The sequence below is a fragment of the Trachemys scripta genome, chromosome 1, assembly GCF_013100865.1.
Source record: "Trachemys scripta elegans isolate TJP31775 chromosome 1, CAS_Tse_1.0, whole genome shotgun sequence".
In the NCBI taxonomy this organism is placed as follows: Eukaryota; Metazoa; Chordata; order Testudines; family Emydidae; genus Trachemys; species Trachemys scripta.
In genome coordinates this window covers 300,249,472-300,276,167 of record NC_048298.1, presented here as the reverse complement: position 1 = coordinate 300,276,167, position 26,696 = coordinate 300,249,472, and the positions used below count along the sequence as shown (strand labels likewise).

The following is a 26,696-nucleotide window of genomic DNA, read 5'->3' as shown; positions in this document are numbered from 1 at the left end:
TTCCTATATGTATTGCAAATTAGGCACTCTAGTTAAATATACATTTCTTTTCTTTGCTTTAAGGTTTTAGTAAGTAAGAGACAGGATCTTGTATTGTGTCTATGTTAAGGAGATTAGAGGAATGTCGAGGGCCTGAAGCCCCAATGTGAATTGTTTTAGTTATAAGATTTAGCAAGGCTTGGTTTACAGTGTATTCTGCGGAATATAAATTGATGTCTGTGTACCTCTGAAGGGTTCTGTAAGAGATTGTTTGTGTGAATGAGGAATGCATGCATCAGGAAAAGATAAGGTGTGAAAGCCATCACAAATGTCCAGATGGTCAAGAAGAAGTGAGAGACTTGGAAAAACCAGGAGACAATCAGAAAACATCCATTGTATCCGATGCTAACCATGTTAGCAGCATTCCCGACCTCAGAGGTGAGGCAGGCACCCCCGAAGGCGAGACAACAAATAGGAGATAACGATGGGAAGCCCGACAATAACCATCAAATAATAACACCACTTAAGGACTAATGATTACAGGATGACATTGCAAAATGCAGGGACTCACATGGGAATTTACAACTATAAAGCTGGGGTGTTTTGCCATGGAACTCTGGGTTCAGTCCTGCAAAGCCTCGGAACGTCGGATCGTGACCAACAAGAGCCCAGATCCTCACTCGTGCTCAATCTAACTGGCCATTAGACTGACTCGAGCTACAACACAGACTGGTAACTATAAACATCAACTGGCAGGAGTGAGTGAGAGTGAGACTAAAAAGCATATGCTAACTATTGTATTTTCAATAAATGCAGTGTTTTTGCCTTCTCCTCTATAAAGATCCTGTGTGCTTTGTATGAGCATAACACATTAATTGGTCTGTTTAGACCTTGCTGGTGCACACTAAAAGTTCCCTAATGCACTTAACCGTAGTGCTGTTTGAAACAGTACTACATTAAAGTTCACTAGGGAACATTACAGAGAGATTATGCATTACATAACATACTGTGATGCGTTATGTATATTGCATACATTACTCATTACAGAATATACAAAGAGGGCCCTGAAAAACCCTGATTCTTTGGACACTACATAAAACTCAGAAATTGCTAAAAATAAACTCCAAAAAATGAAATGAATAAACCCTCAAAAATAGAAGCTCTGCCAAAATGACACTCAAGCTGTAGAACAGGGCATTGTATTACTGATCTACACCTGAACTAAAGTAAGAGTTAAAATATTTACAGTTTTCACATGCAACAAAATGATTAATAGTAGTTACAAATAAGCCCAATTCTGAAGCCCTTATTTGGGTGATTAATCACTAGTCTTGCAAGTAGCTCCATTATTAATGTAATTGGAATTACTCACAGATTTAAGGATTAGTTGCCCAAATAATGGTTGAGTTATACATTCGTGGGTGGTTCTGAATACTTTTCCAGGCATAACAGCATCTCCTTTTGTAGCATTAGATTGGTAGAACTGCTCTGCATAGCTTTGGTGGCTTCCCTATTAGAAGACACTAATCTAATTTTCAGAGTACTCCCAAACATTCTCCTAGGGCGCATGTGGGGCATTATACAACCTTTGTAACATACACACGTTGCCTATTTAAAATAAGCGGCTGGGTTGACAGGCTGAAATTCCTGACAATATTCCAGTGGGGGGGACCACGACAACCAGCTTGGAGGCTTTCTGGACAGTAGAGAAAGAAAGGGAAAAAAAACACTTGGGAAACCGCATTTTAAAGGGGTGCTAGTGCATAAACATCATCGGAGTGGGATCTCAGGGTAGAAATTATTAATTATGTAGCACCATAAACATGCAAATTACTTTAAAGGCAAATAAAGGACAAACTCCATGACCCTGCTTACAATCAGATTGAAGAGGTTGTTACATGGCTTGGGAAGGGGATGGTTACAAACCCATAAGATGAGATAGTGGTTTTGGCTACAAATCCAGAAAAAGAAGCATTTATATCTATGTATCAGCACTGGCATACCCATTTGATACCATGGTGACAAAAAGAAGTATGCTAATTTCAGCTCCATTCCAAACACTACATGACATCAATGCTTGTTAGCGGACAAGGATAAAACTGGTAGGAGAAATCTAAGTTCTTGCTTATTTTAGGTATTAATGTAAACTATGAGAAGGTTTTTAAAAAATATTCAGATAAAAGCAATTTTAAAAAGTTACATACTATATGAAATATATTTCTATTTATGAAACTTCTCCATCTGGCTTCCCTGCTGTAGATTATTAGTAGTATTACTCCAATACTGTCCTAGAAGTAGTACCAGCACAGCCTCATCCATAGTAAAGCCTTATAATGCTCCTTACAGGAAACTTTAAAGTGCATGGTTTTACCCTCATTAAAGGCAAGACTTGAATGCATACATGCCTGGTGTATTAAACTGGTCACACAACATGATTCCAGTTCCTCATTTAACCAGCAGAACTGTAAACAATTTTCACCGTTCTTGAAAAGCTTTTTATAGCTTGCAGAGTGTTCCCTTGTTATCGTAAATCTTGCTGTTCTAAGTATGTAGAGAGAGATTTCTAAAATGATTCAACTTTAAACTTCAAATAAACTTAGAAGTGTATTCACTGGCACTGCTAGAAGACTATGTCCGAACAACCAGTGACAAGGAGGACTAGTGTTGCTTAATACCCTCTTCTACAGAATCAAAAATAACTGATATAAAGGTCACTTTTGTCTATCCCTTGACAGTGCTGGATTCTTCCCTTTAAGTCCTTTCTCATTCTTGAGTATTTAGTGTGTAGCTATGAAAAAACTTACCAAAATATTTTCTAACTCACCAATCACAACCTGTATTACACCACGAGCTCCAAATAGGTAAGATTCCATATCTCACAAAAGGCATCTCATTATGCTCCAGTCTTGTACTGTTTATACCCGTGATACTCCGACTGCGACCCATGAGCCACAAATGGCTCTTTAACGTGTCTCCTGCGACTCTTTGCAGCACATAATATTAAAACACTGTGTGATTTAATTATTAACCCCTCTAAGTTATTAACCAATCAGGATGCTTTTATGATGTTAACCAATTAAATTATTAACTTATTTGCTCTGAGAATAATATATATGTATATAAAAACTAAGTATTTCCCTGTCATACTGTTTAAATATGAACAGTAGTAAATAAAACAATGAATTCACACTACTGTGGCTCTTTTGGTTAATTTGACTCCTGAACCACTGAGGTCTGCTGCGTATCACTGATTTATACCATGGCTTCTACGGATTCCTGATAGTGACTCCACAGTTAAGGTTGTAAGGCAGTTTTAGTTATAAACATCCAATTTTTCACACACGCATCTTACTTTCTCAAAAAGAATTCCTTTTGAAATGTCTTCTATAGTTACATGTTGGTCAATCAGTTCCTACTGTCTTCTCTCTCACTCTAGTATTGTTTCTCTTTTTACAACAAACCTTTTCAAAAACTAACTTCAATTCCCAGCCCATTTTAATTCAGAACACTGTGTCGTCCGCCCAATGCTTTTCAAAGAAACATTTTCCTCTAAATGTCTTGTTATTTATAATAATAATCTCCTAATGATAGGATTCTTAAAAAAGCTTGGTTGTCTTTTTAATCGGAATGCTTTTGGTACATCTCCACCTGCTAGTTAAGAACATACTTAAAAATACTTTTGTAAATAATTGTAGACCATTGCAGAATTTACAGAACAATCTCAATTGTTTTAACTCCTCTTAATTTAAATCCTGCAGAATCCTAATAAAACTGCATAATATCTAAAGACACTCACTGATCTCACTTCTATATTATTCTTTATTTGGAAAACTTTATAATAGGGCCCAATTCTGATCTGTTACAACTGAATAGAATTTACTCCTGATTTATACTATTATACAGGCGATCAGAATCAGGCCCATAATCTTGCTGAAACATGCAGAAAAACAAAGCTACAGTAAACTGTGCTGTTATAAAAAAAACCTTCCTGATTAAAAACAGTGCTGAGAGTTTAAAGCAGTATCCAGCTTGGTGATATTACAACTGAATCACTCCGTAATGCGTGCTTTGTCCACAATCTGATGTGGACCCTCCATGTTGCCCTTGCACAGGAAAACTTCAGTTTTTGCTTATTTATTTAAAAAAATGCTTTCCCCCCCTGCACACATAACCCTCCAACTCCTCTGCCCCCAGTTTTTACCTTGTCCTCTCTCCCTTTAGCTCTAGATTCCCTCTCTCGGCTACTGGCAGGCTTTTCACTTTTTGATATTGGGTGTGCTCTGCCCACAGGCCCTCGCGGCTGCAATCCTGGTGATTCTTTCCTCAAAGGTTTAACTTCTCGGTTGGGACGTTTTATCTGAGGTGGAGCCCTGGCAAACAAAGAAAATATATCAATCACAGTTTAAATAAAAAATAAAAAATAAAAAAAAAATAAAAAGATCAATACCAAAAACTCAGCATTCGTGACCAACCCTACAATAACCAACCAAAATGCATGTGGAAAAAACAAATCAGATTTTAGTTTCAGGCTCTGAGTTTCAGTTTCCTGTAGCTATAAATCATGGGACTAAATTATACTATATTCAAAAGCACAGATCCTATAAGAACAGTTGTAGAAGAAATTCCAGGAAATAGGCCAGCTAAGAACTTTGACAGGCCTCAATATCTAAGAGAGCAAGACAATGAGAAAAAAGTGACCTATTCTCAATCTTAATCGCCCCATGTGAAAGTGTCAACACCTACAAATTGTCCAGAAAGTTACGACTAGATAGAACCAAACTGCATACTCAGACACCTTTGTATACCTCCCACTGACCTTAACGGAAACTGAGCTGTGGTATGAGGCGTCAGAATTTGGTTTTAAGATTAAACTGAGGTCATATTCATTTTGCTTGGGAGGTCAGTTTAGACTTGAAATACAGAACAAAATATATGGCCAAGATGTAATCAATTTAAACGACTGTTCCCTCTAATAAATCCCTTTATTCATGTTTGCTGCCATTGTTTCAAAACTTGCAACTACTTTCTTGAAAGATTAATTTTTAAAAGTCTTACACACACATTTTCACAAACTGGATGTGATTATTAAGTATTTACTTCAAATAATTTTTCATCATGCGTAAAGAAACAGAGTTGCTGCTACTGTTACTGTTTAAAGTAATTTTCTTTAGTCATCTGCAGCCGCATGAGACTAATTTATTTTACAAGTGGGGTTGACCTGCTGGGATGGGTCACCTCTCCCATCTATGACCCTACACCCAAGCCAAGAAACAGTTTAATCTATAAACAACATAAATAAATAAATCCACTTTGCACTGCCCTTCATCCAAAATCGCCTGCAAACTTTAAAGCTCACCGTGACACTGGCAGACCAGGTGCCAGCTCGTACTAAGGTCCGCATGTCTCAACTGAACATTGACAGATACATAGCTGGAGCCAGTCTGGCTGTTAATATTGTTAAAATAGGTATTAGAATTATAAGAATGTGTTTAGATTTTATTGAATGCTTGTGAGCTGCTGCATGCATTAATCTCATTTATAACATCTGTATCCCATATTATAAGGTAATAACTGAGAAGTTGTAATCTAAGCCTCTGTAAATCACCAGACAGGAGAGAGAGACATTAGCTAATGTGAAATGCTGGTCTCCCACAGAAGGTGTTACATCCTGTCCAACACGGAAGGTCCATTGACACCAGATGGACTATTGTGGGACATTAAAGAGGACAAAATAAATGTATTTGTTTTGCCTTCCCCACATGAAGATGAGTCATGCAAGTGGATTCCTCCCATCAGCTGAGTTTGCAGCTCAGAGAACAAGGGATGAGGGAGATAAAAACTCGTAATAAGAAGGAACTGGAGATTTATGCTGTTTGGATTCTAGAGGGCCAGGTTTCCTAGGCATAAGAAAGAGGTCCACACAGCTGCTTAGCCTGGATTAGCCCAATAAAACATATAGCGCTTGTTTATTATAGAAGCTTCTATTACCTTTTGAAATTTAAGATTGTAACTCATCTGTGTGTATCTGTTTACTTGCTTTAACCTTGTATGTAACTCTTATTTCCTTTCATATTTTAATAAATCTGTATATAATTTATTATAGGGTTGGTTACAAGCATTGTCTCTGGCATGAGATCTAAGGTACAACTGACCTTGGGTAAGTGACTGGTCCTTTGGGACTGGGAATAACCTGAATATTGTTGTGATTCTTGGTGTAAGGGACCATCTATCACAAAGGTATGTTCACCTGGGGACAAGATAAAATGGAGTTCCCAAGGGGACTGTCTATGACTCCTTGTTTGGCTGTTATAATTCCAGAGGAGTTTACACTTGATAACTGGTTGGTGACATCTAAGTATAAAATTCACAATCAATTTGGGGCTAGTGCCCTGGTTCTTAATAGTCTGTCCTGAGGTTGGTACTCATGCTCTCGAGTCACTGAGTAGCTTGACACTCACAATAGTGTAATGGGGTAGAGATGGGGGAAACTGAAGCAGCAAGCTATGGCAATGTTTTACACCCACTTTGAACAGGGAGTAAATGACTACACATGGTATAAAGTCATGAAGAATCAGGCCCCTGTCCACTAGGTAATGCACTAAGAAAACCAAACACATTTCATATAGCCTACAAAATAGCTTTTGGTTAGTACCTGCTTCCAATTACTACCAAATTCCCAATTTTGCTAACTCAGCTCTACATCATTCAGTGATATCTTGCAAGATGATAAATATCCCAAAAGCAGGCCACCCCCTTCCACCTCCCACGGATTGCTGTCGTCCATCCCACAGGGGCCTGTATTCCAGTTCTGCTGAGCAGGATCCTTCCAGATGAAAGGTATTTTAGAAATCTAAAACTAATACAGATGCTTTACTTTTTTCTATCGTATCCCTCAATTCCAACTGGCAAAAAAAAGCCTCCTATGACCTGATAAGAAAGTCTTTAGGACTTCATGAAAATAGTTTTTAATAAATAAATAAATAAATAAATCAGACAACTGACCACTCTTTCAAACAACAAAATGGGCAACTCAAGTATTTTCAGAGAACCCTTAAATACAATGTGTAACACTTTTATGTAGTAAAAAGTTAGATTAGAGACCTACATTAGGGGCCTGTTATATAGGGTTACCATATTTCAATACTGAAAAAAGGGGACACTCCACGGGGCCCTGGCCCCGTCCCAACCCCGCCCCTTCCCCACCCCCGGCCCTGCCCCAACTCCAACCCTTCTCCAAAGTCCCTGCCCTAACTCCGCCCCCTCCCCTGAGCACCCCACATTCCCCCTCCTCCCTCCCGCCCCCCGGGCTCCGGCTGCTGCTGCGCTGGGGAAGTTGCTTTGGCCCCAGTGCGTGGTGGAGAGCGGCGGGAGCCAGGAAAGTTGGAGCCTGGGGAGGAGGCAGTCCCCTTACCATGCCTCCCTATTTTCCCGGACATGTTCGGCGTTTTGGAAATTCCTCCCGGACGGGGATTTGAGGACCAAAAAGCCGGACATGTCCAGGAAAATCCGGACATATGGTAACCCTACTGTTATAAAGTCCACTGAATTCAATGGGAGTATTTCCATGGACTACAGTGGGCTTTGAATCAGGCCCTAGCTCTGTAAAGCATCACCTTGTCTGCAGATTTCCTTCAGTACTAAAGCAATTGGCTTCAGGCAACATATTATGTATCTTAGGCCATACCTGAACCACTACTGACCGCAAAAACAGTCACTGTTCACGAATAACCCATCCTACAATATCAGGGATCAGGAGTGGCTGATTTAATAGGTCTCTTCTATCTGTAATTTTTATTATTCCAAGGCATTTATAATAAACAAAGAATTTTGTTAGCATTAAAGTTGTTCAAGTGAATTTCTTAACAAGACAATCATCAAAAGTCAAGAAAATCAGTTATGGAAATATTAATATCCTGCCCAACCTCCATACATAGGCCTTACCACACCATAATACCCAAACTCACTTCCTCTTCCACTGTACAAACACGTCCAATTCTTCAAAAATCACCCCCACAATTGAACTGCAGAATTCTTTTTAGGTAGCAACAGACTTTTGAAAAATCAATTTGTCCACTGGTAAGAGATATTAATGTTCAAGGGTGGAGTTAAGGTTTGAACTATCCCAAAGTGCTTTCCAGTTACCTGTGCTCAGCCGGAACTGGAGGTGGCCAAACAGCAGGATCCCTAAATGGCTCATCTTGATAGGATACAGGAATATCTGGAGGTTTGTCTATTTTAAAACTCTCTAACGTGTTGACAATACTCTTTACTTGCTCATATTCCTCCAGTAATTCTTGCCGGACCTTCAAAATAAACAAGTGATTTCAGAAAAAAGAAGTGTTTTAATTTTTTGCACACATCTTTTTTTATATATACAATCTCAATTTACAACAGAATAAAAGGTTTAGAGAATGTTTACTACAATAGAATAAATTAACATTTACGAAGAACTAACGGCCCAATCCAGCAGCTCTTAGATATGCGACTACTCCTATTACACTTCAATGGAACCTTGAGAGCATGGGCTGCAAGATCCATGCCCTGATATTGTTCAAAACTTGACAGAGATGTTCACTTGTACAGGTGAACCGTCACAATACATTCAAAGCATCAGGAAATGTTTTCAGTAACACAGACATGAGAGAGGGAAATAAAGGTAGCCTAGGTTAAGAAGACAACTAAAGCAACAGAAGAAACTGGGAACATGACTTACTTTTATAATTTGTTTTCAGTGTTATTGTAGCTATGTTGGCCCCAGGATATGAGAGAATCAAGGCGAGTGAGGAAATAACTTTTATTGGACCAACTTCTGTTGATGAAACAGACAAGTTGACATGAAGAAGAGCTCTGTGGAGGTCAAAAGCTTGTCTCTTTCACCATAAGCACCCAGTTTCTAATCTGCCGGGAGGTGCCCCCCCGGCACTGCTCATACTCTACCCCTTCTCCCAGTGCCCCATCCCCGCCCTGCTTGTTCCCACCCTGCCTCTTCTCACCCCTTCCCCGCCCAGTTCTGCCCCCTCACCCGAGCACACTGTGCCTTTGTTCCTCCCCTCACCCCCAGCACCTCCTGATGCTGCGAAACAGCTGATGCACAGCAGGCGGTAGGCACTGGGAGGGAGGGGAAGGCGCTGATCAGCGGTACCCAGCGGCAGGCAGAAGGTGCTGGGGGGGGGGGAAGCCATTGATGGGGGGCTGCCAGTGGGTGCTAAGCACCCACCATTTTTTTTCCTGAGGGTGCTCCAGCCCCGGAGCACCCACAGAGTCGGTGCCTATGTCTTTCACCAACAGAAGCTGGTCCAGTAAAAGATATCACTTCACCCACGTTTTCTTACTTTTATAACGGAAGTCTGACTTTGAAGTTATACACTTGCATTGTATGTTTGAAACTTCCATTTTCTACTGGTCAGGGAATATAGTAGATAACTAGCACCATTCAAATAGATAATTCCTTAAAATCTCTCTCATACTTGTTAATCTACTATCTGTTGACTCATGGCCTGATCCAACTCCCACTGAAATCAAGGAGATCCTTTTCTTTAATGCACTAAATTAATTTTTCAATGAAATCCAAGTATTAGAAATGTCAAGTTAATGTGGCAGATTGACAAACCTTAGTAAGTGCCAAGACCTTTCATAGCCCCAATGTAAATAGTATGATATTTCGTTTACATACAATATGATGGGGGCTAATTTAGCTACAACTAATCAGGAAAGAGATCTTGGAGTCATCGTGGATAGTTCTCTGAAGACGTCCATGCAGTGTGCAGCAGCAGTCAAAAAAGCGAACAGGATGTTAGGAATCATTCAAAAAGGGATAGAGAATAAGACAGAGAATATCTTATTGACCTTATATAAATCCATGATTCACCCACATCTTGAATACTGCGTACAGATGTGGTCTCCTCATCTCAAAAAAGATATCCTGGCATTAAAAAAGGTTCAGAGAAAGGCAACTAAAATGATTAGGGGTTTGAAATGGGTCCCATATGAAGAGAGATTAAAGAGGCTAAGACTTTTCAGCTTGGAAAAGAGGAGACTAAGGGGGGATATGATAGAGGTATATAAAATCATGAGTAATGTGGAGAAAGTGAATAAGGAAAAAAGTTATTTACTTGTTCCCATAATATAAGAACTAGTGGCCACCAAATGAAATTAATGGGCAGCAGTTTTAAAACAAATTAAAGAGGGTTCTTCTTCACACAGCGCACAGTCAACCGGTGGAACTCCTTGCCTGAGGAGGTTGTGAAGGCTAGGACTATAACAGGGTTTAAAAGAGAACTAGATAAATTCATGGAGATTAAGTCCATTAATGGCTATTAGCCAGGATGCGTAAGGAATGGTATCCTTAGCCTCTGTTGTCAGAGGGTGGAGATGGATGGCAGGAGAGAGATCATTTGATCATTACCGTTAGGTTCACTCCCTCTGGGACACCTGGCATTGGTCACTGTCAGTAGACAGGATACTGGGCTGAATGGACCTTTGGTCTGACCCAGTATGGCCATTCTTATGTTCCTACGAATACTGTTGAAGTCAGTGGGAGTAATCCTGGTCTGAAAGTTAAGCACTTGAGCTTTAATGACTTATTCTGGCCACATTAAAGTCAAAGGCAAAATTCCTATTTATTTCAGTGATGGAAGGATTGGACCTTTTAGATCGTTTTGAAAACTGATCAGCTTGTCTTCTGCTTTCATCCTGAATTCCCTCCGTTATACAAAAAGTGTTTTCCAACATCAACAAATTAATCTTTGGAGGATGTGTGTACAAAGTGTATACTATGAATACACTTTGTATACATATCTTATACAAATTCTTATTGTATAAAACTTAATTTGAATGGGATGCAATATGTCTTGTGCATTTTTTTTCTTAATTTAACTAAGGAGATAATCTCAGGTAATTATTTTAAATTTTGCCTGTTTACAGTAGTATCACGTACAAACATAAACCTGTATTGTCCCTTTACTTTGTCCATTTTGCCTTGATAAACAAATTTTTTGTGTGCGCGTTTTGAATGGAGCTGAAGTTAACATAGAACATTTTGTCTACAACAACTTTAATTTATATAGTGCCTTATTTTGCCAAAATGTGTCTGACATCAGTATCAATCTAATTATATGTGTTTGTTTAAAGTCTGCACAGCACATAACACTGGACCAAGCTCTATCCTTGGTTGCCTGCAGGGGGCTCCTACTAAAGTCATGATACCAGCATGCCCAGATCCAAGGACAGAATTTGTCTCATTGATTTTGCTAGAGTCCACAAAAATAGGCAGTTTTTCTGCTCATCCCTTACCACCGCCGCATATAGCCCGTTGTTTTTTTTTTCAAAGTGATATTTGGAATCCAAGAGATGTATGCTGTAAGAATTTATACAAACCCAGACTGACATATGTGAGTTCATGCAAGTTAATGGACTCCAAGATCCAACGCTAATCTTGTTACAATATTGAGCTAAATCAAATGTTTTGGCCTAAAAACTGTGACATTATCCCTCAAAGATTTCACATCTGATGTTAATATTGTGTTTAAGTATTGAATCCATGATTTATGCATTTCGGCATTTTGTATGTTTTCCTTGCTGTGGGATCTATCTGCCTTGGAATCTCAGATGACACCTGCTTATAGCATTAAGTGATGCAGCACACTGTCTGCTGCTTATCTATTTCTATTACTATGCCAGTCTGCTTCCTCCACCTCTGCACTAACACAGATCAGTAGCTTGGGAGCAATTTACCTCCCATTAACACTACAGATTCATTCTCACTCTTTCCATCACTCCTAGAAATCGAACCACAAATACTCCTCATGCAAATAACGTTGAGCACATGCCCAAGTGATGGTGCGATCAGGGCCTAAGAGTACTATCTGCAGGTAACATTTTAGATAATTGCAACTATATTGATCTTTTTAATGATGCAAGCCCATCTCACATCATAGCTTGCTGCTTATTAGTTGGATGAAAGATGAGAGAGCAAAAGGAAATCATTATAGTATTAGTAGAAAACATAATAGTATTTCCAAAATAGGCAGTCACACACAATTAGTCCATTGATTAGCAAGACACACTATGAAGACAAGAAAATTGATTAAATTAGAACTAAAGAATCCCTTCTAACTATGTCACAAGAAATATTGCCACATAAATATCATGAACTTCAATTTAGCCAATATATACTTGGGCTACATTTTAAAAAGCTTGTGCAATGTTGTATTTCTTTCCAAATCTACCACATACAGTGCAATACCACTTCATCATACCTGTTGCCATTTGCCCTTAACTGCTGGGTCTCGGATTGATTGACAGTGTCTCTGAATCTGTTGGATGACACCTTGGTAATATACCATAGAGGAGTCGTAGTTCCCAAGAAGCGCATATTCTCTCCCTTTTTTGGCATTATCACAAATCTCAGCCAAATTCATCGTCTCTCACAAACCTAAAACATAACATTTAATCATAAAAGACGAAAACTTGTACAGGCTATATAATGATTCAGAAAATCATTAGGTAGTTTTTGTTTTGCTATTGCTTGTATGGCTGCTTTACATCCATTTTACCATTTAGATGTACAGATTATTATAGTACCTCCTTATTATGCTGATTATTGACAATAAACCACGACTGGTAAAGCATATGTATTTTTCCTCTACCCTGAGCCTGTTAAATCATTACATGCAAGTGGACTGCAGCAACCATGCTGAGCCCTCTTGTTGTCAAGATTCAGTTTACAGCAGGGATCTCAAACTCAAATCACCACAAGGGCCACATGAGGACTAGTACATTGGCCCGAGGGCCGCATCACTGACACCTTTTCATATAAAAGGTACAAAAGTCCCATGTCCCCCCCGGCTGCCCCCGGCCCTGCCCCCACTCCACCCCTTCCATGAGGCCCTGCCCTTACCACACCCCTTCCCCGCCCCCATTCCAACCCTTTCCCCAATGTCCCCACCCCAACTCTACCCCCTCCCTGCCCCTATTCCAACCCCTTCCCCAAATCCCCACACCTGCCCTGCCTCTTCTCCGCCTCCTCCCCTGAATGCGTGGCTCCCCGCTCCTCCCTCTCCCTCCTGGGAAGTGCTAAGCGCCGCTAAACAGCTGTTTGACAGTAGGAAGTACCTGGAGGTAGGCAGAGGAGCGGGAACGCGGCGCACTGTGGGGGGGGAGGCAGCGGGGGAGGGGAGCTTGGCAGCCGCAGGAAATAACTCGGTACAGGTGAAGGAGTTTGGAGCGCAGGTGGTATTCTCTTCGATTCTTCCTGTCAAAGGTAGGGGCCCGGGCAGAGACAGATGCATCATGGAGGTGAATGCCTGGTTGCGAAGATGGTGTCGCCAGGAGGGCTTTGGCTTCCTAGACCACGGGATGCTATTCAAGGAAGGACTGCTAGGCAGAGATGGCATTCACCTTTCGAGGAGGGGCAAGACCCTATTTGGACACAGACTGGCTAACCTAGTGAGGAGGGCTTTAAACTAGGTTCGACGGGGACAGGTGAGCAAAGCCCACAGGTAAGTGGGGAACATGGAGACCTGGGAGATGGGTCGGAAACGAGAGGGAGTGTGGGCTATATTAGCAGAGAGAAAGGAGGGTCAGGACAAAACTGGGAGGAGAGATCAAACCAGTATCTTAGATGCCTATATACAAATGCGAGAAGTATGGGGAATAAGCAGGAAGAACTGGAAGTGCTAATAAATAAATACAACTATGACATTGTTGGCATCACTGAAACTTGGTGGGATAATACACATGATTGGAATGTTGGTGTGGATGGGTACAGCTTGCTCAGGAAGGATAGACAGGGGGAAAAGGGAGGAGGTGTTGCCTTATATATTAAAAATGTACACACTTGGACTGAGGTAGAGATGGACATAGGAGACGGAAGTGTTGAGAGTCTCTGGGTTAGGCTAAAAGGGATAAAAAACAAGGGAGATGTCATGCTAGGAGTCTACTACAGGCCACCTAACCAGGTGGAAGAGGTGGATGAGGCTTTTTTTAAGCAACTAACAAAATCATCCAAAGCCCAAGATTTGGTGGTGATGGGGGACTTCAACTATCCGGATATATGTTGGGAAAATAACACAGCAGGGCACAGACTATCCAACAAATTCTTGGACTGCATTGCAGACAACTTTTTATTTCAGAAGGTTAAAAAAGCTACTAGGGGGGAAGCTGTTCTAGACTTGATTTTAACAAACAGGAAGGAACTCGTTGAGAATTTGAAAGTAGAAGGCAGCCTGGGTGAAAGTGATCATGAAATCATAGAGTTTGCAATTCTAAGGAAGGGTAGAAGGGAGAACAGCAAAATAGAGACAATGGATTTCAGGAAGGCAGATTTTGGTAAGCTCAGAGAGCTGATAGGTAAGGTCCCATGGGAATCAAGACTGAGGGGAAAAACAACTGAGGAGAGTTGGCAGTTTTTCAAAGGGACACTATTAAGGGCCCAAAAGCAAGCTATTCCGCTGGTTAGGAAAGATAGAAAATGTGGCAAAAGACCACCTTGGCTTAACCACGAGATCTTGCATGATCTAAAAATTAAAAAGGAGTCATATAAAAAATGGAAACTAGGACAGATTACAAAGGATGAATATAGGCAAACAACACAGGAATGCAGGGGCAAGATTAGAAAGGCAAAGGCACAAAATGAGCTCAAACTAGCTACAGGAATAAAGGGAAACAAGAAGACTTTATCAATACATTAGAAGCAAGAGGAAGACCAAAGACAGGGTAGGCCCACTGCTTAGTGAAGAGGGAGAAACAGTAACAGGAAACTTGGAAATGGCAGAGATGCTTAATGACTTCTTTGTTTCGGTCTTCACCAAGAAGTCTGAAGGAATGCCTAACATAGTGAATGCTAATGGGAAGGGGGTAGGTTTAGCAGATAAAATAAAAAAAGAACAAGTTAAAAAATCACTTAGAAAAGTTAGATGCCTGCAAGTCACCAGGGCCTGATGAAATGCATCCTAGAATATTCAAGGAGCTAATAGAGGAGGTATCTGAGCCTCTAGCTATTATCTTTGGAAAATCATGGGAGACAGGAGAGATTCCAGAAGACTGGAAAAGGGCAAATATAGTGCCCATCTATAAAAAGGGAAATAAAAACAACCCAGGAAACTACAGACCAGTTAGTTTAACTTCTGTGCCAGGGAAGATAATGGAGCAAGTAATTAAGGAAATCATCTGCAAACACTTGGAAGGTGGTAAGGTGATAGGGAACAGCCAGCATGGATTTGTGAAGAACAAATCATGTCAAACCAATCTGATAGCTTTCTTTGATAGGATAACGAGCCTTGTGGATAAGGGTGAAGCGGTGGATGTGGTATACCTAGACTTTAGTAAGGCATTTGATACAGTCTCGCATGATATTCTTATCGATAAACTAGGCAAATACAATTTAGATGGGGCTACTATAAGGTGGGTGCATAACTGGCTGGATAACCGTACTCAGAGAGTTGTTATTAATGGTTCCCAATCCTGCTGGAAAGGCATAACGAGTGGGGTACCGCAGGGGTCTGTTTTGGGACCGGCTCTGTTCAATATCTTCATCAACGACTTAGATATTGGCATAGAAAGTACGCTTATTAAGTTTGCAGATGATACCAAACTGGGAGGGATTGCAACTGCTTTGGAACACAGGGTCATAATTCAAAATCATCTGGACAAACTGGAGAAATGGTCTGAGTTAAACGGGATGAAGTTTAACAAAGACAAATGCAAAGTGCTCCACTTTGGAACAATCAGTTTCACACATACAGAATGGGAAGAGACTGTCTAGGAAGGAGTACGGCAGAAAGGGATCTAGGGGTTATAGTGGACCACAAGCTAAATATGAGTCAACAGTGTGATGCTGTTGCAAAAAAAGCAAACATGATTCTGGGATGTATTAACAGGTGTGTTGTGAGCAAGACACGAGAAGTCATTCTTCCGCTCTACTCTGCTCTGGTTAGGCCTCAGCTGGAGTATTGTGTCCAGTTCTGGGCACCACATTTTAGAAAAGATGTGGAGAAATTGGAAAGGGTCCAGAGAAGAGCAGCAAGAATGATTAAACGTCTTGAGAACATGACCTATGAAGGAAGGCTGAAAGAATTGGGTTTGTTTAGTTTGGAAAAGAGAAGACTCAGAGGGGACATGATAGCAGTTTTCAGGTATTTAAAAGGGTGTCATAAGGAGGAGGGAGAAAACTTGTTCACCTTAGCCTCTAAGGATAGAACAAGAAGCAATGGATTTAAACTGCAGCAAGAGACGACTAGGTTGGACATTAGGAAAAAGTTCCTAACTGTCAGGGTGGTTAAACACTGGAATAAATTGCCTAGAGAGGTTGTGGAATCTCCATCTCTGGAGATATTTAAGAGTAGGTTAGATAAATGTCTATCAGGGATGGTCTAGATAGTATTTGGTCCTGCCATGTGGGCAGGGGACTGGACTCGATGACCTCTCGAGGTCCCTTCCAGTCCTAGAATCTATGAATCTATAAACTCCGGGGCCACGTGTTTGAGACCCCTGGTTTACAGCAAGCTAGGGTGTAAACATAGTGCACAGCAGGCTAGGGCAGGGTAAGTGCCTGTGTGGACCATGCTGCCTTACACTAACAGTTCACTAATGTGCTTTAATCTATTCCAGTTTCAAAGTGAGTCAAAGCGCACTAGGGAACTTTTAGAGCATGGCAGCAGGGTCCACATCATAGATGCTTGGTTCATGGCAGGTGTCATGAATATAAAGGGAAGGGTAACAACCTTTATGTATGCAGTAACAAAATCCCTCCTGGCCAGAGGTACAGAATCACTTTACTTGTAAGGGAGTAAGAAGCTCAAATAACCTGGTTGGCACCTGACCAAAAGGACCAATAAGGAAAGAAGATACTTTCAAATTGGGGGGAAGGGGGGGAGAAGAGAGGTTTTGTTTGTGCTCTCTTTATTTGTTCTCTCTCTGAACAGAGAGAGAGACCAAGCAGGTAAACCATCTCCTGAAAAGATACCTGAAATGATACATCTAAAATTACAAAAATTGTAAGTAAAGGCAAGGAAATGCGTTAGATTATCTTTTGGTTTAACTTGTGAATTTTCCCTATGCTAAGAGGTAATTTCATTCCTGTTTTGTAACTGGAAAGCAGAGTCAGAGTCTGTGTTTTAAATCTTTTTATTTACTTTGTAAAGTTACCTTCCATCCTGATTTTGCAGGTGTGATTCTTTTACCTTTTTTTAAAAAAATAAAATTCTTCTTTTAAAAACCTGATTGATTTTCAGTGTCCTAAAAACCCAGGGGTTTGGTCTATGCTCATTTTGTAACCAATTGGTTAGTATATTATTCTCAAGCCTCCCCGGGAAAGGGAGTGAAGGGCCTTGGGGGGAATATTTTGGGGAAACAGGGACTCCAAGTGGCCCTTTTTCCTGGATTTTGGTCTAAATCACTTGGTGGTGGCAGCAATACCATCCAAGAACAAGAAAAGGATTTGTGCTTTGGGGAAGTTTTAACCTAAGCTGGTAGAAATAAGCTTAGGGGGTCTTTCATGCAGGTCCCCACATCTGTACCCCAGAGTTCAGAGTTGGAGGGAACCCGGACAGCAGACTAGTGCAGGATACATTTACGCCCCATTTCACTGCAAACTAAGTGTTCGTGTACAGAATCAGGCTTTAATTTATAGAACACCACAACATATATTAGCAACCATCCACCCATCACATATCACATGAGGCTTTATATTTATTATATTATTTGTATTACATGAGTGATTAGGAGATCCAATCAACATTAAGAGCCCTCTGTGTTAGGATCTTTTGAAAGACCTCATCTTAACCAGGTTACATTTTAAATATACAAAATAGGGAAAGGACAGAAGAAAGGGAAAGGCCATGTAAGCAGAAGTTTGGGAACAGAGACAGAGTCAAGAATTGACCTCAGCTCTCAACTCCCATTTGAATGCACCTTAACTACAAGACTATCCTTCCTCTCTTTTAAAAATATTTTCTCCTTAGTAGCAGTTGCCCTGAAGATATCTCGAACCCAGTAGTTCCCAGCTACACTACGTCTAAAGAGCTCAGTTACACTCCATGCACTATAAAGACAAATGTACTTCTGTATACTATCCAATTTCTTTTAATTTGTGTAGTGTACCTAACAAGGTCTGATGAGGCAAATGTTTGTTGGCTTTTTTGAGTTTTCTTCAAATATGAATTTCAATGCTCATGAAACGACAGCAATAGAAACTGAAATCATAGGACATGACATGGGCAGTGGTGTTGAAAGCTTGGACACACTTTGTCCCAGGAATGTTGCTTTTACTTGAATCATAAAACAAGGTTACTCCCCTGGCGTTGGAGGTCTTCAAAAAGATTGTCAAAGAGGATCTATGTCACTGGGGTGGACTCAAAGATTGGAGCCCTCTGAAAAGTTTCTGAGAACTTGGTGAGATGGATACTGGTGCCATCCAGAAATTTTTGGTAGGATCTAGGAGGCCCTTATTAATACAACCCCTCTGTCTGACTGTCTCATTTCCAGAATATCCAACAATTTGTGAGACTTTTCTTGAACAGTAGATAGCTCAAAGACCAATGCATCCATGCGCCTGATGAGCAGGTTTTGGAAGATTTTACATCTTCCATAATACTGATGATGTCTATCGTAACATACACTAGAGAAACATGAGTTCTATGGAGTATGGCCTACACTCTCGTCCTCAGCTGTGGAATCTGAATCATACCTCAGTGAAGGAGGTAGTACAGGGGTTTGGCAGGTTGGTATACCAACGGGGAGATTAAAAAGTGACTGCCATTCCTATCCTCCAAGACTGTGATGTCCAGAAAGGCCAGTTGGCTCATGGCAGATAAACGTGCAAAATGGCCCTTGTGCAGAAGGTGGGGTTCAAAACCTCAACTGAAAGGGATGCACTGAAGTACTCTGTGCCAATGGTGAAACCAAGAAAGGTCTAGTTTGAGGCAAAAGGAAATAAATTACCTTAGAAGGAACCACTCATTCTATTCCATCGGCACCAAAGTAACAATAAAGAAACTTCAGCTCCAAATCCTCAATTCCAAGGGAATCTTTAACATAACCCTAGCAAGTGGAGCATTGTGGGATTTCTGTTCAGCAAAACAGATAATGGAGCCTGAAATGAAAACTGTAGCCTCCCCGGGACTGAAACTGGGGAGAATAGACAATCTTTCCATCAGAACTAAATAAGATGGACCTAATCCTTAGAAGCAAGGAGATGGGCTTCTGATAACAAGAACCTCCTACCTTAGCACCAGATAATTCCACCTTAACCTTCAGTGCCAACTGCCTGCCTGATCCTCAGGAACAGGACTGCATGGAGCAATGGTACCATGTATTCCTCTTTTCTCCATCTCTCGACACCAAGGAAAGTGGATTTGGTGTGGCGTCCAAAGCTACCTTTGGGTTTCTCAGACCCTCTCTGGGAAACGGAACTGGATATGACTGAAGACTGGAACTTCTAAGGGCTCGAAGCCAGTTCTGACTCCAATTCTGCACTGGAAGCTCTAAGAGGCCAACTCCCTACCCAATTTCAAGTCTCTGCTGCAAAGCTTGGGGGTACTAGAACTGTTCAAAGAAAAGGTCATCAGAATTTTTAACATGGGTAAAATACATTTTTCCCTAACCTTGTTCTCTGATATGGCTGAATTGTTTTGGTTGAAATTTAAAAAAAACCAGTCTGAGCCGAACACCCAGCATATAGAATTTCTGCCAATATAATGATGCTCCTCCAGAGAAGGCTAAAGCCTTTTATACTAGATGTATCTTGGTGAGTGGTGAACTGTATGCCACAGAGGAGAAAAATTATTTCCTGACTCCAGTTAGGGATCAGTTCAGCTTATACGCCAAAGAATGAAGATTGATATCCTTTGTGACCTGTTTAGCCTAGCTAGTGCAGGATTTTTAACAAGCAAACTTAGGGCCCATGCGTGGCAGCTATATTGACACTAATGTCTGTAAACGCTTCCTCTTGTCAATGATCCGTGAACGAAGACATTTCTAAGGATGTCTTGACGGGAAGCTGTTTTACTCTAGTGTAGGAAAGAGCCACATGATGATTAGATGAGATACTGGTGTCAAAAATGACGTGCAAGTTGTTTTAAATCAGTGGTTCTCAAACTTTTGTGCTGGTGACCCCTTTCACATAGCAAGCCTCTGAGTGTGACCCCCTCCCCCAATAAATTAAAAACACTTTTTAATATATTTAACATCATTATAAATGCTGCAGGCAAAGCAGGGTTTGGGGTGGAGGCTGACAACTTGCAACTCCCCATGTAATAACCTCGCAACCCCCTGAGGGGTGCCAACCCCCAGTTTGAGAACCCCTGTTTTAAATTCACCTGGAAACACGGTTTTATGGCTGACCTGGAACAACGCTTCCTCAGCTCTCGTCCACTCATTCTCTACCTATGCTATATTGATGACATCTTCATCATCTGGACCCATGGGAAGGAGGCCCTGGAAGAATTCCACCATGCTTTCAACAGCTTCCACCCCACCATCAACCTCAGCCTGGACCAATCTACACGGGAGGTCCACTTCCTGGACACCACCGTACAAATAAGCGATGGCCACATTAACACCACCCTATACCGAAAACCCACCGACCGCTACGCCTACCTTCATGCCTCCAGCTTCCACCCCGGTCACACCACACGATCCATCGTCTACAGCCAAGCACTGAGGTACAATCGCATCTGCTCCAACCCCTTAGACAGAGACCAACACCTACAAGATCTTCACCAAGCATTCTCAAAACTACGATACCCACACAAGGAAATAAAGAAACAAATCAACAGAGCCAGACGTGTACCCAGAAGACTCCTGCTACAAGACAGGCCCAGAAGAGAAACCAACAGAACTCCACTGGCCATCACCCACAGTCCTCAACTTAAACCTCTCCAACGCATCATCAGTGATCTACAACCCATCCTGGACAATGATCCCTCACTTTCACAGACCTTGGGAGGCAGGCCAGTCCTCGCCCACAGACAACCTGCCAACCTTAAGCATATTCTCACCAGCAACCACGCATCGCACCATAACAACTCTAACTCAGGAACCAACCCATGCAACAAACCTCGATGCCAACTCTGCCCACATATCTACACCAGCAACACCATCACTGGACCTAACCAGATCAGCTACAACATCACCGGCTCATTCACCTGCACGTCCACCAATGTTATATATGCCATCATATGCCAGCAATGCCCCTCTGCTATGTACATTGGCCAAACTGGACAGTCACTACGCAAGAGGATAAATGGACACAAGTCAGATATCAGGAATGGCAATATACAAAAACCTGTAGGAGAACACTTCAACCTCCCTGGCCACACAATAGCAGATGTTAAGGTAGCCATCTTACAGCAAAAAAACTTCAGGACCAGACTCCAAAGAGAAACTGCTGAGCTTCAGTTCATCTGCAAATTTGACACCATCAGATCAGGATTAAACAAAGACTGTGAATGGCTATCCAACTACAGAAACAGTTTCTCCTCCCTTGGTGTTCACACCTCAACTGCTAGCAGAGCACCTCACCCTCCCTGATTGAACTAACCTCGTTATCACCACACTGATATATACCTGCCTCTGGAGATTTCCATTACTTGCATCTGAAGAAGTGAGGTTCTGACCCACGAAAGCTTATGCTCCCAGTACTTCTGTTAGTCTCAAAGGTGCCACAGGACCCTCTGTTGCTTTTTACAGATTCAGACTAACACGGCTACCCCTCTGATACTTGACACCATGCAAGGCACTGCATTTAGCCGTATGGAATGGAAATCTATCAACCTCATGAAGAAACTTGCACAAATACAGATGATATCTTCCTTTCCAAATGCAAACGGATGGACATCATACCAAATGGACTGAAGGTGAAAAATCCATTGCTATCTACATACTGCACAGACCACAGTGAGAGATTATGCCATACATTATCAAAGAAACTGAGGAACCACCTGATCAGCATCCTATACAGCAAACAGAAAAACATCAAGAAAAAGCTCTCCAACCTGGAGACTTTCATAAATAACCAACCCTCCACACAAATGGACTTTACTAAAATAAGACAGGAGATCTACATTACACACCTCACCTCTCTACAAAGGAAAAAGGACCGTAAGCTGTCTAAAATCCTACCTGCCACATGGGGCCACAACAGGGGTACCCCGAACTCACCCAGCAATATCGTCAATTTATCCAGCTACACACTCAACCCAGCAGAAGAGTCTGTCCTATCTCGGGGACTCTCCTTTTGCCCCAGCACCCCCACGAACATGATACAGTTCTGTGGTGATCTGGAAGCCTACTTTCGCCGCCTCCGACTCAAAGAATACTTTCATGATAACACTGAACAGCGCACTGATACACAGATACCCTCCCACCAACAACACAGGAAGAAGAATTCCACATGGACTCCTCCTGAGGGTCGAAATGACAGTCTGGACCTATACATAGAATGCTTCCGCCGACGTGCACAGGCAGAAATTGTGGAAAAACAACATCGCTTGCCTCATAACCTAAGTCGTGCAGAACGCAATGCCATCCACAGCCTCAGAAACCACCCTGACATTATCATCAAAGAGGCTGATAAAGGAGGTGCTGTTGTCATCATGAACAGGTCTGACTACCAGAAGGAGGCTGCCAGACAACTCTCCAATACCAAATTCTACAGGCCGCTTTCCTCAGATCCCACTGAGGAATACACTAAGAAACTGCACCATCTACTCAGGACACTCCCTACACTAACACAGGAACAAATCAACATACCCTTAGAGCCCCGACCGGGGTTATTTTATCTACTACCTAAGATCCACAAACCTGGAAATCCTGGACGCCCCATCATCTCGGGCATTGGCACTCTCACTGAAGGACTGTCTGGATATGTGGACTCCCTACTCAGACCCTACGCCACCAGCACTCCCAGCTATCTCCGTGACACCACAGATTTCCTGAGAAAACTACAATGCATTGGTGACCTCCCAGAAAACACCATCCTAGCCACCATGGATGTAGAGGCTCTCTACACAAACATCCCACATACAGATGGAATACAAGCTGTCAGGAACAGTATCTCTGATGATGACACAGCACAACTTATTGCTGAGCTCTGTGACTTTATCCTCACGCACAATTATTTCAAATTTAATTCAAAGATAAAAAAAGGAATATTAACATTTATGATGATACTTGAGTGAAATAGTATTATTGTCTATATGTCTCTTTGAAGGTTGGGTTAACCTGTATCTGAACTGTTTAATGGATAAATTATCCTGTGCTAATTGCCATGATGTTTAGAAGAAGGAAAGTTGAGCCTATTGTTTTCTCAGGCCAAAAGGCTGCTGAAAACATATAAAAACCTTGGGACACGATCCTTCTGCATCTCAGATCTGCTTTGGGTTTCAAGAGGGGAAACCTTAAGCCATAAGGATTGAGATCCCCAGTCACTGACTGGAGTCACCATGAATATGGACATTGGACTATAACCTATGGACTATATATCTAAAGGACTTTTGTCAACTACAAGCTCACCTCTGCTATGTATCTGAACCTCAAGAATTCAAGTCTGTATGTATATTGATCTTTTAACCAATTCTCTCTCTCTCTCCTTTTTTTTAAATAAATTTTAGCTTAGTTAATAAGAATTGGCTATAAGCATGTATTTTCGGTAAGTTCTAAGTTATAATTGAACCTGGGTATGTGGATGATCCTTTGGGATTGGAAGAACCTTTTATTTTATATGATAAGATTTTCAGAAATCATCATCATATCTGACAGGTGTGTCTGGACCTCAGCTGGCTCCCACGGGCAGCACCGTCACAGTAGGCAAGAAGAATGGGACTGGGAGAAGGAGCCAGGGTGGGGAAGAGACGGGACTAGGACAGATTGGAGGGGATGGAGCAGAAGGGATCAAGTCTGAGGGGAGTAGGGATAGAATGGGCAGAAGTCTGTGCCCAACAGAGAGACAGCCTGGAAAAAAACCTATTAATTCGTGAGTCTCACCATTCCTCTGCTGACAGCAAATACCTGGGAAATCCACTAGCAAAATGTGTGTCTCACCCCCTCTTGTGGTACACACAAACGATGACAACCTACTACTGCTATCAGTTACTTCACTAGTGGCAGAGAACTGGGCAGTGGAGCTAAAGGTTCCAACTCTGCCGATGAACCATGGAGGTGTCAATATGATACCACATGATGAATTATCTGTTTTTCAGTTTGCTTTTTTAAAAAACTAGGAAATTACACATAAAAGTCCTAAGATAAAACAATAGTAAGGTTGTAAAGTCAAGCATTCAAATGTTAGGAAATGCCAGCTTCTTTGTGCACGTGCATGATACAGTCTTTACTTACATGATCACATCCTATTTTATCCACAAGATCCCTATCTCATTCAGTGCACAGAATCAGGGATGTGTAGGAAAGGAAGCTGTTATTTGTAAGACTTGTTGCAGAAGTTGGAAGGGGTGGAATGAATGAGGCAGGCTTTTGCAGAAACAGAAAAGGTGGTTCTACAGTTAAGACAGCTGAATTGGATTCTATCCCTGCCTCTGCCATAGACACGAAACTTAAACGAAAATGTTCAAACTAACTGTGTTCCTCATATTCTGGGTGCCATCTTAATACCTTGGTGTCTGATTTGCAGAAGTGCTGAGCACTTGCAACTGAAGTCAATTAGAGCTGCGCTTTGAACATATAAAGTGCTATATAGGAGAACCTCAGAGTTACAAATACCTTGGGAATGGAGATTGTTTGTAACTCTGAAATGTTCGTAACTGAACAAAACGTTATGGTTTTTCTTCCAAAAGTTTACAACTGAACATTGACTTAACACAGCTTTGAAATTTTACTATGCAGAAGAAAAATGTTGCTTTTAACCATCTTAATTTAAATGAAACAAGCACAGAAACCATTCCCTTACCTTTCAAATATTTTTTTTAAAACTGTTCCTTAATTTTTTTAGTAGAAGTGAGGATTGTGTGAGGCGAGTGGGAAAGAACTGTGTGAGAAGTTGTTGCGACCTTGTGTGGATAAATATGGAATGTAGACTAGAGTCTAAACAGATGTGAAAAATAAGATATCAGGATGACCTATGTATTAACAATATGCAGCTGTTGCTCATTATTGTATGTAACAAAAGGTATAAATGCTTGCCTTAATTGTTTATCTTTTCAGAGACCTGCCTAGGAGGGGAAAACCCTGTGTCCTAGTGCACTCTCTGCCTCTATGCAATTGCTTGAGAATAAAGTATCTGATTTGCTGCACCCAAAAAAGAGAGTGGAGAAAAACAGAGTTCTCGACATCATGTTAAACACAGAACTGTACTGTATTTGCTTTTTTATGTGTGTCTCTCTGCTGCTGCCTGATTGTGTACTTCCAGTTCCAAATCAGCTGTGTGGTTGACTGGTCAGTTTGTAAAGCTGGTGTTCGTAACTCTGAGGTTCTACTGTATAATGTTACGTTTTCTGAAAAATCAGGTTTTAGGCATCTCAAATTAGGAACCCAAAATCGGTGGAAACTTTTAAACTTACTCTCTCAGTGCCTCAGTTCCCTATATGTAGGCCGAGGGTAATATCTCCCCCTTACCTGACAGGGGTATTGTGAAGATTAACTAATTTTGTGAAGCACTCAGACAGGGTTTTGAATAGCGTGCAGTAAATAAGGCATGGGGTCATACAGTGAGCGATGAGAAAACAAAATATTGAATAGCTACTCATTAAATGTGCCCCATCCATCCTCTGCACTGAATGAGGCAGGAGTTCCATGGAAAAAATAGTATATGACCATCTAATTAAAGTCTGTATCATAATGCATATGGACAAGGGAAACAAATGATGACTGCACAGGCAACCTTCATTCTGCCATTTCCTAGCTTTTGTATGCTTGACTTTGTAACACTAATAATGTTATTATGACATTGTTTGTATGTAAAATAGAGAGAAAGCCAGTGGTCTACTCAACAATTCCTATGTTCCTAAAGGAACTACTAACTTTGCAATTGTTATCCAGGCACATCACCTCCATATTAGTGCACACAACGAAATTCATGTGACGGGGTGGGGCCGAGGGGTTTGGAGTGTGGGAGGAGGCTCAGGTCTGCTGTAGATAGTTGGGGTGCAGGGGGTGAGGGCTCTGAGGTGGAGCTGGGAATTTGGGGTGCAAGCTGCCCCAGGGCTTCAACGAGGAGACAGAACTCCCTACAGCTCTCTCCCCATAGCAGCAGCTGGGCTGAGGGGAGGGGCGCCTCTCCCCGCCACGGCAGCTCCGGGGCCGCAGGCATAGGCACCGACTCCATGGATGCTCCGGAGCTGGAGCACCCACGACCTCCCCACCCCCGGCCCCTCCTCACCTCTGCCTCCTCCCCTGAGCGCACCACGTCCCCGCTTCTCTGCCTACCTCCCAGCGCTTGCCACTGCAAAACAGTTGTTTCGTGGTGTAACAAGCTCCAGGAGAGAGGGGGGAGGAGCGGGAACGCAGCTCAGGGGAGGAGGTGGGGAAGCGGCAAGGCTGGGGCGCGGATTTGAGTCACTGCAAGACTTCATTACTCACTTGCCAGCACACACATATACAGGAAGACTCACAGGTAAATACAGCCATCTGAAGAGAATGGGAGTCATCAAGATTCCAAACCATCATTAATGGTCCACACTTTACATAATTACAATAGGCCCTCAGAGTTATGTTTTATATTTCTAGTTTTAGATACAAGAGTGGTACATTTCTACAAATAGGATGAT

The 26,696-nt window shown here is 41.7% G+C and overlaps 1 protein-coding gene and 1 long non-coding RNA gene across 4 annotated transcripts in view; one reads left to right on the top strand and one right to left on the bottom strand.

Annotated features, from left to right (window-relative positions):
* Positions 1-26,696, bottom strand: part of KATNAL1 (katanin catalytic subunit A1 like 1) — a 52,319-nt gene that overhangs the window by 22,236 nt on the left and 3,387 nt on the right. Inside the window, exons 2-4 of one of the 3 annotated variants that reach the window (XM_034758681.1) lie at positions 12,237-12,412; positions 8,122-8,282; positions 4,181-4,349 (exon numbers count right to left, since the gene is read on the bottom strand). In XM_034758681.1, coding sequence (XP_034614572.1) covers positions 4,181-4,349; positions 8,122-8,282; positions 12,237-12,398 — 492 coding nt within the window. In that variant the 5' untranslated portion in view covers positions 12,399-12,412. Of the gene's footprint in view, positions 1-2,783; positions 2,938-4,180; positions 4,350-4,426; positions 4,575-8,121; positions 8,283-12,236; positions 12,413-26,696 lie in introns of those variants that run through there. The other 2 variants (XM_034758682.1, XM_034758684.1) reach the window with 2 other exon arrangements.
* Positions 1,996-25,173, top strand: LOC117871071. The gene is made up of 4 exons (XR_004644150.1): positions 1,996-2,081; positions 6,083-6,136; positions 6,674-6,816; positions 25,135-25,173. It is a non-coding gene; the product is annotated as an uncharacterized LOC117871071 (long non-coding RNA).